Below are 15372 nucleotides of genomic sequence, written 5' to 3' on the forward strand. Positions count from 1 at the left end.
TAAGGAATTTGTTCATGTCCGATCTTTTAGTTTAATCCTAATGAGAAAATTAATCATCCAATTAACTTGTTTGCTTTTTATTTATTTTATGTGTTTGAGTGTTTTGCCTGCATGTATGTGTGTGCCTGATGCCCACAGAAGTCAGAAGAGGGTGTCAGATACCCTGTGATTGAAATTACAGGTGATTGTGAGCACCTATTTGGGTGTTGGGCCTGTGCAAGAGCAACTAGTGCTCTTAACTACTGAGCCAACTCTCAGGCCCTCATTCAACGACTTTAAAACTACAGTATTTCCTGGTTGGGGGACCACATAAGGTTATAAACAAGACCAAACTTGTTAATAATGAGACATAGCCTAGGTCTCATTTTGCTGGGTCCCTAGGCCCTACTGGTGTATGGAGAACTCTAATATATTTTCTTCTGTTTTTGTTTGTTGTTTTTACAGACAGAGTCTTACACTATAATCTAGGCTGTCCCACACTCACTACCACACATAGGCCAGGATGATCCTGAATTCCTGTCCATCCTCCTGCCACAGTTTCCTCAGTGCCAGGATTATAGGCATGGGCCACCATGCCCGGATTATTTTCTTCTGAATCAATGGAAGGATAGTTTTTATGCTACAGCATGTGTTCAACCATTCACATTTAGGTTTATTTAAATTGTTTAAACTTAATAAAATGTGTCTGTTAGGAATTTGTAATTAGATCTCTCCATATATCATCCATCTAGCTATCTGTCATCTAACTACCTACAGGGTTCCATGAAGTTCAGGCTAGTCTCAAGCTCACTATGTAGCTGAGGATCCTTCTGACTCCATTTTCAAGTGCTAGGATTATGTGGCTTGTACTACCATGCCCAACTAACTTCATTTAATTTTAAGAACATTTCTAGGTATATCAAGCAAGCAAAGAATAATAAATTACTCACAACTTCAAACACAGTGACTTTGTACAATTACAGGGTTTTCTGGGCCGACTGGCAGACTCTGATGGGATTATGCTATCCAGACACACAAAAAAATAATTTCAATTAATTAAAATAATTACTTAAAACTAGAAACAACTTCAATCTATAAATTCCTCCTAAAGTAAAACAAATATATGCATCCATTTCTAGCAAAATTTTACTAGATTGTTCCATTTACAATTTTAAAAATATGATCAACAACTGCTTAAGAATACATGACACACATTCTTTCCTCTAAAAGAACAGAGGTTGAAAACAGCTTCAAAAACTCCGAGGGTTTACTTATGAAAGGAAGGCAGGAAGGAGAAGCTGGTATGTGGAAGAACAGGCCAACAGGGACGGACTGACACCCTCTAACTAACTCCACACTGCTCACAAGCTCCTAGAGCGAAGGCAGCAACCAACAGCTAACCATTGACAAAAAGCCAAAGCTTAACCCAGTGAAAAACAACAACAGGTAACATCACTTTACAATGTTCAGAGTGAGTGGGAAAACATGGCAAAACTGGCAAAGCCACAGGGCGTCCTTCACTGATGGTCTCCAAACTTGTCCATTTGAAGTATTTCAAAACAGAGTCCTTTAGACAAATACACAGCTTTAAAGGGAAAATTAAATGCAATATATTTGGAATAAATCTATTAATGCTGCGCTTAAACTGACTTAATAATTCAATTTACATATTTAAAAAGTACTCACCCATTGAACGGAAGCCTTGCCTGTGTCTGGATACCAGATGTTCCAGTCAAATTAGAGTTGCTTGCTATAGATACATATGAAGACTGCTGCAACTATTGGCAAAGAAATAAGTTCATATAAGATTTGCAAAAAGGGATCGCACTCTCAGACCTAACAATGAGTAAGAAGTATGTCTAATCAAAAAAGGAAAAACAGTGGGGAATTTCATATAAGCCTCGTGGTGTGTTTCCGAAGAACTCAACCAATACTAGTGAAAACGCAAGAATGTTTTACAGCATTGAATGTTACAGATATAAAAAAAAAATACTTCACAAAAGACTACGTCAGGATTACAGGAAATTCTAGGTGAACATCCTACAAGTACTGAAATAACATCTCCTAACTTGTAAGATAGGTACTGTATTATTCATGACATTACAAACAATAAAAAAGGGGCAGTCCATGCACAACTTCTATTCTGCAAGGCTGTGTAAGCATACAAAATGTTACGGTAAAAATACTGAACTTTTTAAAATCATAGCCACACAAACTATAGTAAATAGCAAAAAACACATGTGGGTTTTCATTGTCTTGTGATCATAACTCATCAATTCAACGGTTTGGAACACAGTGCTCATTGGCTTGATCCAGACACAGCAAAGGAAAGCTCCTGCATCTGCATCTGCATCTGCTTCCTGTCACCAGCACTCCCAACCCAACTTGACAGAAGTAATACATGGCTTCCATTCCAAAGACAGGCAGAGAGCAGGAACAAATCACTAACATACGACATCTTAGGGGTAGAGATGGCTCAGTGGGCAAAGTGCTTGCCATACAAGAGAGAGAATCAAGGCGCACACCGTTAATCCCAGCACTCAGGAGGCAGAGGCAGGCAGATCTCTATTGAGCTCAAGGCCAGCCTGGTCTACAGAGCGAGATCCAGGATAGCCTGGGCTACACAGAGAAATGCTGGCATAATTTGAATATAATTGGCCCCCATAAGCTCATAAGGAGTGGCATTATTAGAAGGTGTGGCCTTATTGGAGGAAGTGTGTCACTGTGGGGGTGGGCTTTGAGGTTTCCTTTGCTCAAGCTCCACCAGTTCACTTCCTGTTGCCTCTGGATCAAGATGTAGGACTCTCAGTTCCTTCTCTAGCACCATGTCTGGCTGCAGGGTACCATGTCCCATCATGATGATAATGGACTGAACCTCTCAACTGTAAGCCACCCAATTAAATGTTTTCCTTTATAAGAGTTGCTGTGGTCATGGTGTCTCTTCACAGCAAGAGAACCCTAACTAAGACAAACCCTGTCTCAACAACAATAACAAACAAACAAACAAACAAACAAGAAGAGAGGATCAGAGTTTGGATCCCCAGCACACATGTAAATGCCCAGCAGCTGTGGTGACCCAACCAAAATTATTGTGCAGGATCCCAGCGGCCAGCTGGCTAGCTAGATTAAGCAATTTGCCACATTCCGAGTTTAAGTCAGAGACCATGCCTCGATATATAAAGTGGAGAGGAATGGAGGAAAACACTAGCCTCTGGCCTGAACAAGTGAGTACACACATGTGATACACATACTTACCTGCAGACATGTGCCCCTCATGCATGCACATACACACCATACTCTGTCTCTGTCTCTCTCTCTCTCTCTGATATGAAACCTTTGTTTTTTGTTTTTGTTTTATATTTTATTTTTATGTGCATTTGTGTTTTTGCCATGGGTGTCAGGGTCCCCTGAAACTGGAGTTACAGACAGGTGTGAACTGCCATGTGGGTGATAGGAATTGAACTAGGGTCCTCTGGAAGAAGAGTCATCATCGCTCATAACCCCTGAGCCATCTCTCCAGCTCCTGAAACCTTTGTTGAAAACAGTAGCTCATGCCTATCCTCCCAGCACTCTGAAGGTGGAGGCATGGTGAATTCCAGGCCAGCCTAGGCTGTCTCAAAAGAAGTCGCCAAGAAATGTGAATTGCAGCTTATTTTCAAGGGTGTGTGCAGATGAACATTAGTGTGGGCACAGGTTTTCCTAAATCACTGGGATTTGATTTTTAATGTTAACTTTTTTTTTTTCTTTTTCTTTTTTTTTTTTTTTAAGATTTTCAAGACAGGGTTTCTCTGTGTAGCTCTGGCTATACTGGAACTTGCTCTCTAGACCACGCTAGCCTGAACTCACAGAGATCCTCCTGCCTCTGCCTCCCGAGTGTTGGGACTCAAAGCATGCACCACCACCACCCAGCTTAATGTCAACTAGCTTTCTAATCTATAGTCTTGCCCTCTCAAGCTATTTCAAATTGCCCAACTTTTAATGATTTATTTTATTTTATGCACATTGATGTTTTGCCTGCATGTGTGTCTATGTAAGGGTGTCAGACCCCCTAGAACTGGAGTTACAGACAGTTGTGAGCTGCCATGTGGGTGCTGGGAATTGAACCTGGGACCTCTGAAAGAACAGCCAGTGCTCTTAACCACTGAGCCATCTCTCCAGTCCCAAATTGCCCAATCTTATTTGTGCTGTATATTTCTAAATTGTAAACAAAAGACTAAACTCAAATGTTCAGTGAATATTTCCACTTTTAGGAAGAGCTATTTCACCACAGAGCTGATGTTTATATTAGCCTTACAACACAGCAGAGCTAGACACTCTAACGCCAGCTAGAAGTTCTGAAGCGTTAGTCCCTCCACTCCCACGTACCTGAGTAACATACTGAGCCGGAAGCACCGCATAGCCCACATTCCCTGTTCCTGGAGCTGGTGCCAGCACAGTGCCTGGTGGCAGGTTAGTGAGGTTGGGCTGGATCTGAGGCAGTGGAGTGGCAGGCATGATAAGCCGTTGCTGTGGCTGGTTAGTAGTTACAATTTGTGAAGTTGAATTGATTGGTTTTGGAACAACCTAAAAATTTTTTAAAAATTTAAAAAAAGGTAAATTTGTGATTAAATAATAAAAAAACAATTAAGCTGCTCAATTCAGTATAAATCTCCTACACATAAATCTTTTTTTTTTTCCCTCTGTGTAGCCTGCTAGCCTGGACCTCCTTTTGTAGGCCAGGCTGGCCTTGAACAGGCAGAAACCCTCCTGCCTCTGCCTCCTGGGTACTAGGATTAAAAGCATGTAACCCCATGTCCAGCCTCTTATAACCAAATCTGAACTTTGAACTTAAAACTCCAACTGCCCTTTGAGAACAACTGAGAAACTGTGCAATCCTCACCTGTTTAACGGCCTGAGTGGGGACGAATGGAACTGACATCCGTACGGGGGTTGTGTTAACAACCACTGGTTTTGCTTTTTAAAAGGGGAAGAAAAAAAGAACAATTTATTTATAAAAAACAGTACTCAAAACACTTAAGAATAATTCTCATTCAAGACATGCTTAAGAAACAGTTTAAAGCATTCCACTTGATTCTCATTTTGCAAAATCTTTAATCAAGCTAGTTAACCAAATCTTGGGAGGCAGAGGCAGGTGGATCTTATGAATTGAAGGCTAGCCAGGTCTACATAATGAGTTCCAGGCCAGCCAGGGCTACACAGAGAGACCTAGTCTCAAACAAAACCAAAACAAACAAAAAAGGGAGTTCCCTTTCCAAGCTGCTTACTCTAAGGTGAGTAATCCACCCAGCTGAGGACTACCCGCTGAAACTCCTTCTCCCCGTGCTCACCACACAAGCAAATGTCTGCCATTTACAAATTCAGCTAAGTACACCATTCCATGCTACTATTCCTAATTTCTGTGTTTGAATTCAAGCTAGAGAAAAGATCTTATTTGTACAACTCAGTATTTAAAATCGACAACAGAGCAAAAAGGTTAAGAACCTGAGTTCTTGAGCTGGCAAAATGGCTCAGCAGGTAAAGACTTTCAGTCCCTGGGACCCATATGATGGAGGGGAAGAACTAACTCCTACAACTCTGACACATCCATGTGTGCATATGCCATGCACTCATGCACACACATACACATGCATGAGCACACCTGCACATACAACACACTCATGCACCAATAAGCATATAGGCACATACAACATTCATGAACACATTCATTCACATACACACACGTGTACACACAAACATATATACATGTATACATGAGCATAACTACTCATACACACACTCAAATATATGCATACACACTCACAGGAATGTATACACACATACATTAGTAATTAGAAAAGAGTAAGTTCTAAAGTCAGAGGATCCAGTGGGTCGAACCCCAGTACTTCCACTTTTAAATGTGTGGTCTCTTTGCCTGTGATTTTGAATGTAACTACCCAGACAGGGTATAAGGATTAAAGACGTTAATTCATTAAAGAGGACTAAAATAGTTTCCACCAAATAGCAAGTCTCCATAAACGTCAGTTATCAACACTACTACTAAATAAATAACCACTGCTACTAAATAAATGATATTCTGGCCAATGCTCCCCAGGAAACTAAAATATAAAGCATTTGTTCTTAGGATCATATTGTTGAACAGATTAGGCAAGCACCCCAAGGAAAAGAAAAACTACTTAAAATTTCTTTAGATTTATCTTATGTGTATCAGTGTTTTGCCTGCCTGCATTTATGTCTGTGTACCACATGCATGTCTGGTTCTAATAGTGTGTCAAATCCCATCAAAGTGGAGTTACAGACGATTGTTGAGCTGCCATATAGATGCTGGAAACTGAACCCAGGTCCTCTGCAAGGGCAGCATTGCTATCTGGACTATTGAATCACCTCTCCAGACCCACAGAAAAACGGAAATCATAATCATACAAGTACTTTATAGGGACTGAGCAGGTTATGAGTGAGTGAGTGAGTGAGTGTGTGTGTGTGTGTGTGTGTGTGTGTGTGTGACAATAATTAAAGAAATAGAGTGCTGTGGAATGTTGTCTGTATGCTGTGAATATGTGTTGCTCTGATTGGTTGATAAATAAAACGCTGATTGGCCAGTAGCCAGGCAGGAAGTATAGGCCAGATAAGCAGACAAGGAGAATTCTGGGAAGAGGAAGTCAGAGTCAGGAGCTGCCAGCCAAACACAGAGGAAGCAAGACAACAAGGCAGAACTGAGAAAAGGTACCAAACCATGTGGCTAAACATAGGTAAGAATTATGGGTTAATTTAAGTGTAAGAGCTAGTCAGTAATAAGCCTAAGCAAATAGCCAAGCAGTTATAAATAATATAAGCTTCTGAGTGATCATTTTAAGAGCAGGCCAAGGGACTGCAGGGGCCTGGTGGGACTGGAGAAAACTGCTGGATGTTTCTGTCATAACTCACATTTTTTTGGAAGTCACTTGTTTGCACTTCCTTTTTACTCAGTTAATATTATTTCCTTCTCAGGTCTCTGAAGGAGTTTAAGATTAGATAGTTATAGTTATAGATTTCCTTGTTAAGAAATTCAGAAAAGAAACTCACTAAGAGGTGTTAAGTGTGTAAGTTTGAAAGACATCATAAGAGAGTTTTCTGTTGGTAATACAAGATAGGATAGAAAGTGAATTAGGTACATTTTGGACTCACCAAAATAGGATAGACAATGGAATATTTTCTCTGAATTTGTCAAATGCAAATGGACTAGACATTGTTGATGTATTTATTGTTTGTATATATTGTATATAGTTATTGTACTTTTTGTATATAGTTTTTCTTAGTTAAAACTTTAAAAAAAATTTTATTAGACAAAAAGAGGGAAATGTGGTGATATTTTATTTGTGCTAAAATGTGGTGATATTTTATTTGTGCTTTAGTAAATAAAGTTTGCCTAGAGATCAGAGGGAAAAGCCAGCCACAACACAGAAGTCAGGCAATGTTAGCACACAACTTTAATCCTATCACTTAGCAGGCAGGATCTCTTTATATTCAAGCCCACACTGGAAACAGAGCCAGGTGTCGTGGCACATGCCTTAAATTCAAAACTGGTTAACCATGGAGGTCTGGAGGTCTGTACAGACAGACAGGAATTAACAGAGCTAGGTAGGAAGAGGAAGTGATGTGGCTGAACGGAGAGAGCAAATCAGATGACAGAACAGCAAGGCCTATGTGTGTGGGTAGACAGGAAGTCGTGGCATTTTGGAAGCTGCAGAATTGGTGAGGTAAGGTTGGCTAGTGGCTTTCCCTATTTCCCTGATCTCTCTAGGGTTTTCACCCCTATATTTGACTCCGTGTTTTTTATTTAATAAGACTATTTAGACATTCGTCTACAATAGAGCCATTGAAGTTGAGAGAAAGCAAAGAGGGGATGCATAGGAAGGGATGGAGGGAGGAAAAGGAAGAAGTAAAATGATGTAATTATATTTAAATTTCAAGAAATAAAAAAACTACTACTAAGAAGGTAAACTGCCTTGAGATTTCAAAGAAATGAAAACAAATATACACCTTCGTTGGCAGAAATTGGGAACGCGGGAGAGTACGAGAAGGACTCCAGGAGAGGCCCCGCCAGGAGGCAGCTACGGACTGTGGCAGGGCTTCTGCAGACACAGCCTGAGAAGTGGCAGCCACAAAGCACACTCACATACACGTCAGTAAAAACGCCAGTCTGGGCGGACTTTAGGGTTGAAGTAGACACAGAGGACACGGGGCAGGATGCTGAGGAACCTTGAATACTAAGGTAGAGTAAGTGTATATTTATTTTGTGTTTTGTTTGTTTGTTCGTTTGTTCGTTTTTGAGAGAGAAGGTCTCTCTATGTAGTTCTAGCTGTCCTGGATCTTTGCTATGTAGACCAGGCTGGTATCGAACTCACAGAGATCCACCTGCCTCTGCTTCCCGGAGTGCTGGGATTAAAAGCGTGTGCCACCACCACCTGGCAAGGGCTTGTTTTCTTAAATTTAATTTTAATTTTTGAGACAGGGTCTCACCATATAGCTCTGACTGGACTGGAACTTGTTATATAGACAAGGCTGGCCTTGAACTCACAGAAATCTGCCTACCTCTGCCTACCCCAGTGCTAAGATTACAGGCGTGAGCCATCATGCCCACTCTTATTCTATATTTTTAGTTCTATAGGCAATGAGGAGTTTCTAGGGACTCTGAGGTACCTAAGTATTATTAAAACGGCACAAAGGAAAATTTGTTTGGCAGCAGTGTGTGAGAAACAAAACAGCCAACTCAAGCTGCAAGAACCAAGACAAAGCAGAAGAGCGCAGCGTGAAGGAGTGGGTGCTGCCCCGGGGGGTGGGGGTGGGGGGCGGTTAGAGTGCATGCCAAAGACCTGGGGGAGGTGAAAGGAAATGACCACCCCACCCTCAGTGCCAGAACAGGGTGGAAGGGAAGAAAAGGCTAGTCACTGCAGAGCTATCCGAACAAGGACGGCTGTCAGACTAAACACTCAAGGTGAGCTGTCTTGCAGAGGACAGAAACCTGATGTAGAGAAACGCTGGATAAACTCAGGAAACAGGCTGGCAACAGACTAAAGAACTTGGTCCAGGGCCAATTAGGTATAATTATGAAAACTGCTTACTGCCATTTCCAGAGCCTTGAAGGGAGTGGGAGTAGGAAGACAGGAAGGATGTCACCTGGGGTTTCATTTATGCAAAAGTAAAGCTTGGAGCCTGGTCTCAAAGACTGTACAGGGAAACAACTGTTTTAACAATAAATGAAAAAGCCTTCTTTGTATAAAAGGCCATCATGATAGCAATGGAATTCTCTCTTCTTGACTCTGATGGAGACCAGCAGGCTAGCAGCTAAAGGCAGAGACACTGATGGCCCTGGAAGACAGCTCTAAGGGGAGCAGGCTGGTACAAGGCACGCTAGGGAGCACACGCTAGGGAGCACACGCTAGGGAGCACACGCTAGGGAGCACACACCAGTGCCACGGTGAGCATGACCGCACAACTCTGACTGGCTTGGGACAGCCAGCTCAGTGGGGAAAGCACTTGCCTCCTAAGCATGAGCTCCACACACCCACAAAGGGCCAGATGCTGTACAGTGCCTAATTCCAGCACTCCTGTAGTGGGATGGGAGGTGAGACGGGAATCCTGGAAGCTCAAGGAGTGGGCCAGCCTGGTGTACTGAGCAGGAGACAGCAGGAGTTCTCAACAGGGTGAGAAATGACACGAAGTCTGTCCTCTGACCTCCAGATGTGCTGTGACAAGTGTAAGCCTGAACTCACAAGTGTGTGCACACACAAAGATAAAAGAGAATTTGAAGGTGTATATAAAATATTTCAATAAAGTTACAATAAAAATGCATAAGCAGTATGCAGTGGTTTGAATAAGAATGGCCCCGGGCTCATGTCTGAATGCTTGGCCACTGGGGATGGAACTCTTTGGAAGGACACAGCCCTCAACTACTTCTCCAGCACCACGCCTGCCATACCTGCTTGCCATGCTCTCACCATGATGATAATGCACTAACCCTCCAAAACTATAAGCCAGCCCCAAATATTTTCCTTTACAAGAGTCGCCATGGTCATGGTGTCTCCTCACAGCAGAACAGTGACTAAATAAAGTGCAGTGACATTGGATTTGAAGTTATTTCTGAGTTTGATTCTCCTCAGTTACACCAAAGGATGAATAAAGTTATAAAAAGCCACTACAGATGAGCGCTAGCAATACTGGATTTAAAAGAAAGTTCAAATGTACACTTGACCCCTAGCACCTGCTCTTTGGACAGAGGAGAGAATGGTCACCCTCCTGTGAGTACATAGAGCAAGCAGCATGGATAGGATCATCCCCTGGTGCTCAGAAAAATAATACTGAAGGGTTGTGACCTGCCCAGTCCCATCAATATGGGGTTGTCTTCGCCTCCTCCCCTCATGCACACACATATGTGTGCTGCACACAGCCTCCTGGAAAACTTAGGTACCCACATTTACAATAATGTATTTAATGAACTAGAGTACCTTCTTGGCTCATCTATTTCAACTTGCTATTCCTATAAAATACTACGTAATACAAATATGTAGATCTTCTATGTAAAGACAGAAAAGAAAAATACAGGTGCCTACGAGAGAAACTGCATACACAGAATACGTATGTGGATGGGTTGGAAGAGGGCAGAGTAGGGTGGAGGAAGCAGGAGGGAGGCAAAGAAGTTTGGAAGCAGGAGTCAGTCAGAGACTGTAAGGAGGACAAGAAAACGGAGTAGAGAGATGCAGAAAGAGATGGAAGCTGGAAGGAATAAACACATTAGAACTGTGGGATGTCCAGTTCCACTCCTCTCCCTTCCCGCATCTACAGTTCACTATTTTTACTCTACCAATGAATAAAACAAGCTAGTGTTACACTGGGAATGGAGTCATGGCACACTACACACATGCAAACGCCCATAAAATACAACTGATTTATATCACTATGACATATACGTACACTGGATCCATTCCTACTAAGTGTAAGTATTGAAAATAAAAAAAAGGACTCTTTTAGTTCATGATATGTAAGTTTCATTTTCCTTTTCATTAAGAATGCTATGATATGCCGGGCGGTGGTGGCGCACGCCTTTAATCCCAGCACTCGGGAGGCAGAGCCAGGCGGATCTCTGTGAGTTCGAGGCCAGCCTGGACTACCAAGTGAGTTCCAGGAAAGGCGCAAAGCTACACAGAGAAACCCTGTCTCGAAAAACCAAAAAAAGAAAAAAAAAAAAGGAAAAAAAGGAAGAATGTTATGATAGGAGCTGGAGAGATGGCTCAGCGGTTAAGAGCCCTGGCTGCTCTTCCAGAGGTCCTGAGTTCAATTCCCAGCAACCACATGGTGGCTCACAACCATCTGTAATGAGATCTGGTGCCCTCTTCTGGCAGGCAGGGGTACATGCAGAGAGAGCACTGATATATAATCAACAAACAAACAAACAAGTGAAGAGGAATGCTATGACAGGACCAGGGAGATGGCTCAGGGAGGGAAGGTGCTTGCCACCAGGCTTAAAGACCTGAGTTTGATCCCTGGGACTCACATAATGAAGGAGAGAACCAGCTTCCCCAAGAGAACCTCCACATGAGTGCAACACACTTGACCCATCCTCCACAGGGAACTCAAAATAAATAACTATCTGGTATTTGATTCTTGCATTTATCTCTGCACTGGGTTTTGTGGTGTTGGGATCGGGCCTAAAGCCCTCCTTACATATATTAGGCAAGCACTCCAGCACTGAACCACATCCTAATCTCTTCAATTTGACATTGTTGAACATAAAGCACTTTTCCAAAGAAAAACAGGCTCTAAGCTCTAAGTTATTCTGAACCTTCCATTCTGCTCAACTTTTGAAAAGTAGCCAAGCATGAGAACAGTTACGTGTGTGCCTATGTATCAGGTAACAGGAATGCTTGTCTGTTGGCAGAGTCTTATTGCAGGGTGGCCTTGAAACTGCCACATAAACGAGGACCTTAAACTTCTGCTCCTTCTGCACCCACCTCCCAAGTGCTGGGTTGACAAGGCGTGTACAGCCACACCCAGTCTGTGGTGTTACGAGCAAACCTAGGTTCTGTGCATGCAAGGCAAGCACTCTATCAGCTGATTGGTAGAGTGCCAATGATAATCTTAAAGTAAGTACTATTCAAAAACAGATTAAGCTGTTACATTCTTTTTTTTGTTTTGTTTTGTTTTGTTTTGTTTTGTTTTTTCGAGACAGGGTTTCTCTGTGTAGTTTTGGTGTCTGTCCTGGAACTCACTCTGTAGACCAGGCTGGCCTCGAACTCACAGAGATCCGCCTGGCTCTGCCTGCCGAGTGCTGGGATTAAAGGCGTGCGCCAATGCCCGGTCACATTCTTATTTATACACTGATCATTTGTCATGTCAACTGACCCAAGCTTTTAGCAAAGAGCTGTCTAGTTCAGAGAGTAAACAAAGCTATCCCATTGACATAAATAGTAGAGGTTTAGTTAGCAGTAAAATAGCTACTCAATTAACGAATACTCATGATTATCTGGTATTATAGCAACTAACTTCTCCTGGAATGAAACAGTAGTTACATACAACTATGCTCTTACTTCACTGTCTTCTGTAACCACTGCTTGTTCATACTGTCGGAGGAAATGCCAGATGTAAAAACAGAAGCAATGTTCTCTCACAGTGTTCAGAGCATGTACTGCTGTTAAGAGAAACACGGTCACAAACCTTGCTGAAGAGGCTGAGTGTTTACACTGGGATTCTGACTAGCTGGCTGGGCCGCACTACTGGCTGTCGTGGCGGTAACAAGTCGCACATAATGAAACTTGCTTCCAGGTACTTGGATCTGCTGGACATTGGGAGCAGTCGCCAGAGGAATGATGGTCTTAAACTGTGACGTGTTCATCCCTCCAACAGTGATGGTCTGCACAGCTGATTTCACTGCCTGTCAGATAATACAGAACAACATGTCTACCATTAACCTGTTAACTTACGACAGTCACTAAGGTGACAGAGTGTGCTCTTAAGTCTCAACAACTTGTTCAGAAAGAAAAGAAAAAGAACATTCAGCTGGAGAAGGAGAGATGACGGCTCAGGTGATAAGCACTCTCCAGAGGACCAGAGTTTGGTCCCCAAGTTCAATGGGAGGCAGCTCACAACTCCCTGCTACTCAATTTCCAGGGGATCAAATGCACTCTTCTACCTCCCCAGGCACCTGCACTCATACACACACACACACACACACACACACACACACACACACACACACACACTTTAAAAATAAATCTTAAAAAAAAACTCAGAAGAATTTGAAGAAGAGCAGGGAGGGAGATTTGGGAGGGCTTAGAGAAAGGAAAGAGAAAAACATTGTAATCATATTATAATCTCAAAAACAAAAAAAATTTAAAAACTGAAAAAATGCAAGAATGCACACAATTTTGTTGCTATTAGGTAACATTTATGACAAAGTTATCTTTTTTTGACTCTCAGAATTAGAAAGAGAATACAGATGTTTTTACCAAATAAACTAACTATATTGGTTTTTTTTAATATGTTCTAAAGAAGGACCATTCTGTTCCTGTATGAAGTTTAGTGGATTTTGAAAGGCTACAACACCCACCACCCTGCTACACAAACCTATGGACATGATGCCAAATACAGTTCAAAATTATTCCAACTAATGGTTGTCTAGAGAAACTAACCAATTTTGGGTATAACAAATCTGAATCAAATTTTAAAGATCATTTTAATAATTTTTCTCTACCAGATAGTAAGCTGAGACCTCCTGGGAAGCAAATAAAATTTCAGAAGCAGCCCAGAAAACAACTAGTCTCATGAGATGTCCCTAACTTACGTGTGACTCATGTCTAACACACTGTCCACACAAGCCAAGGTGAACTGGGTGTGGGCGGTGGACACTTGGCAACCTCAGCAGTGAAGAAGCTGAGGCCAGATGGTGAGTCTGTCAAGGCTGCTGCGGTGACACACTGAAACCCTACTTAAAACAATAAATAAGTAAAATAAAGGCAGTTTAATCTCTTGCAATATATTAGCTCATGAAAGATTACATATACCCCTAGTTAGTCTACAGAAAGGCCTCACACAGACAACCACCAGATGACAATCTAAATTCACTTATTATTCACACTTTTTCTATTTCATAGGGCAGAGCTCACTAGTCGAGTGCTTGTTTAGTATTTGAGGGGCCTCAAGCTTGATTCACAGCACTGCAAAACAAAACAAATTTTTTAAAATGGGGGTGGAGATAACTAAGTCATAGGCACTTTCTATTCTTTTTTTTCCCCAAGTGATGCTGCAGGGTGTCTTCCAATCACCAGCTACTGAGCATACTGGGAATGGAATGGGTTCCTCTGCTAAGCTTGCTCTCCCTCCCGCTTCTGAAGCTGGCGGAATACTAGCCACTCTCCGGATGCAATCTCAACAGGCCAGCACTTGCAGAGGACCTGGCTCACAACTCTCCTTTATAATTCCAGGTCCAGGGGATCTGAGGCCCTCTTCTGGTTTCTGTGGGTACCAGGTATATACACAGTGCATAGACACACAGAAAGGCAAAACTCTCATACACATAAAAAGAAAATGTTAAAAACAGAAACTCAGACCTTTTAATTGTTAAACTTTTTCTTTATCTGAAGCTTGAAGCTACCACTCTTATAAGCTATACCTAACTGGTTTTCAACTGCCTAAGTTGGATCTGACTACATTTTAAATCAGTATACAAATCTGTCTCCATTTTTAAAATACATATCTATTATTACTATGTATGTGTGGTTATGATGTGTCTGTCTGAGTGACATGGATCTGGAGGTCATAGAAAAGAGGGTTCGAGTCAGTTCTCTTCCTGGTGATCAACTCAGGTTGCAAGACCTGTGCAGCCAGCACTTTAAGCCACTAAGCCATCGCTGGCCCAAGTCTATTTACATGTCATACATACAGTCACATGTTTTACTTAAATCAGTCACTGTAGTCTCCTTTCAAATAATTCAACCTTTTTTTTGTTTCTCTCCTTTTTTGTCTTCTTTGGGGCTAAATATTTTATGAGCTTTGGGAAGGTTGCTCAGTGCTACAGTCCTTACTTGGCTGGTATGTACAAGACCTAGACTTGATCCTGACATCTCACACGTAAATGTCTTACGGTACTAGTTTTGCACATCTACAAATTTACTTTTACTAACCTATTTTCTCTATGTTTCTTACTTTACCTTTTGCCTCAAGAATTCACTGTGGGATTTTCTTAAATGTGGGTCTATTGACAGGAAATTCAAAAAGGAAGGAAGGAGCTTTGTTCTTAATATGCATCTAAACTGCTGAATTCTTAATCTCAGTTTAAAATTTTTTGTTTGAAGATCTTCCTATCAGGTCTAAGGATATAGTTCAACGGCCAAGCACTTGCTGAACAAAAGTGAAGCTCCCAGC

At 41.8% G+C, this 15372-nt stretch overlaps 1 protein-coding gene and 1 non-coding gene across 11 annotated transcripts in view; both read right to left on the reverse strand.

Moving 5' to 3' along the window:
* Positions 1-15372, reverse strand: part of Lin54 (lin-54 DREAM MuvB core complex component) — a 72935-nt gene that overhangs the window by 12017 nt on the left and 45546 nt on the right. For all 10 annotated transcript variants that reach the window (XM_059274793.1, XM_059274790.1, XM_059274791.1 and 7 more), the window contains 5 exons: positions 12667-12883; positions 4859-4932; positions 4345-4542; positions 1666-1757; positions 930-1001 (listed from right to left, as the gene is read on the reverse strand). In XM_059274793.1, the coding sequence (XP_059130776.1) occupies positions 930-1001; positions 1666-1757; positions 4345-4542; positions 4859-4932; positions 12667-12883 (653 nt within the window). The remainder of the gene's footprint in view (positions 1-929; positions 1002-1665; positions 1758-4344; positions 4543-4858; positions 4933-12666; positions 12884-15372) is intronic.
* LOC131921312 (small nucleolar RNA SNORA7) lies at positions 14247-14386 on the reverse strand. The gene has a single exon (XR_009381940.1). It is a non-coding gene; the product is annotated as a small nucleolar RNA SNORA7 (small nucleolar RNA).

The sequence above is a fragment of the Peromyscus eremicus genome, chromosome 10 (assembly GCF_949786415.1).
Source record: "Peromyscus eremicus chromosome 10, PerEre_H2_v1, whole genome shotgun sequence".
NCBI classification, from domain to species: Eukaryota; Metazoa; Chordata; class Mammalia; order Rodentia; family Cricetidae; genus Peromyscus; species Peromyscus eremicus.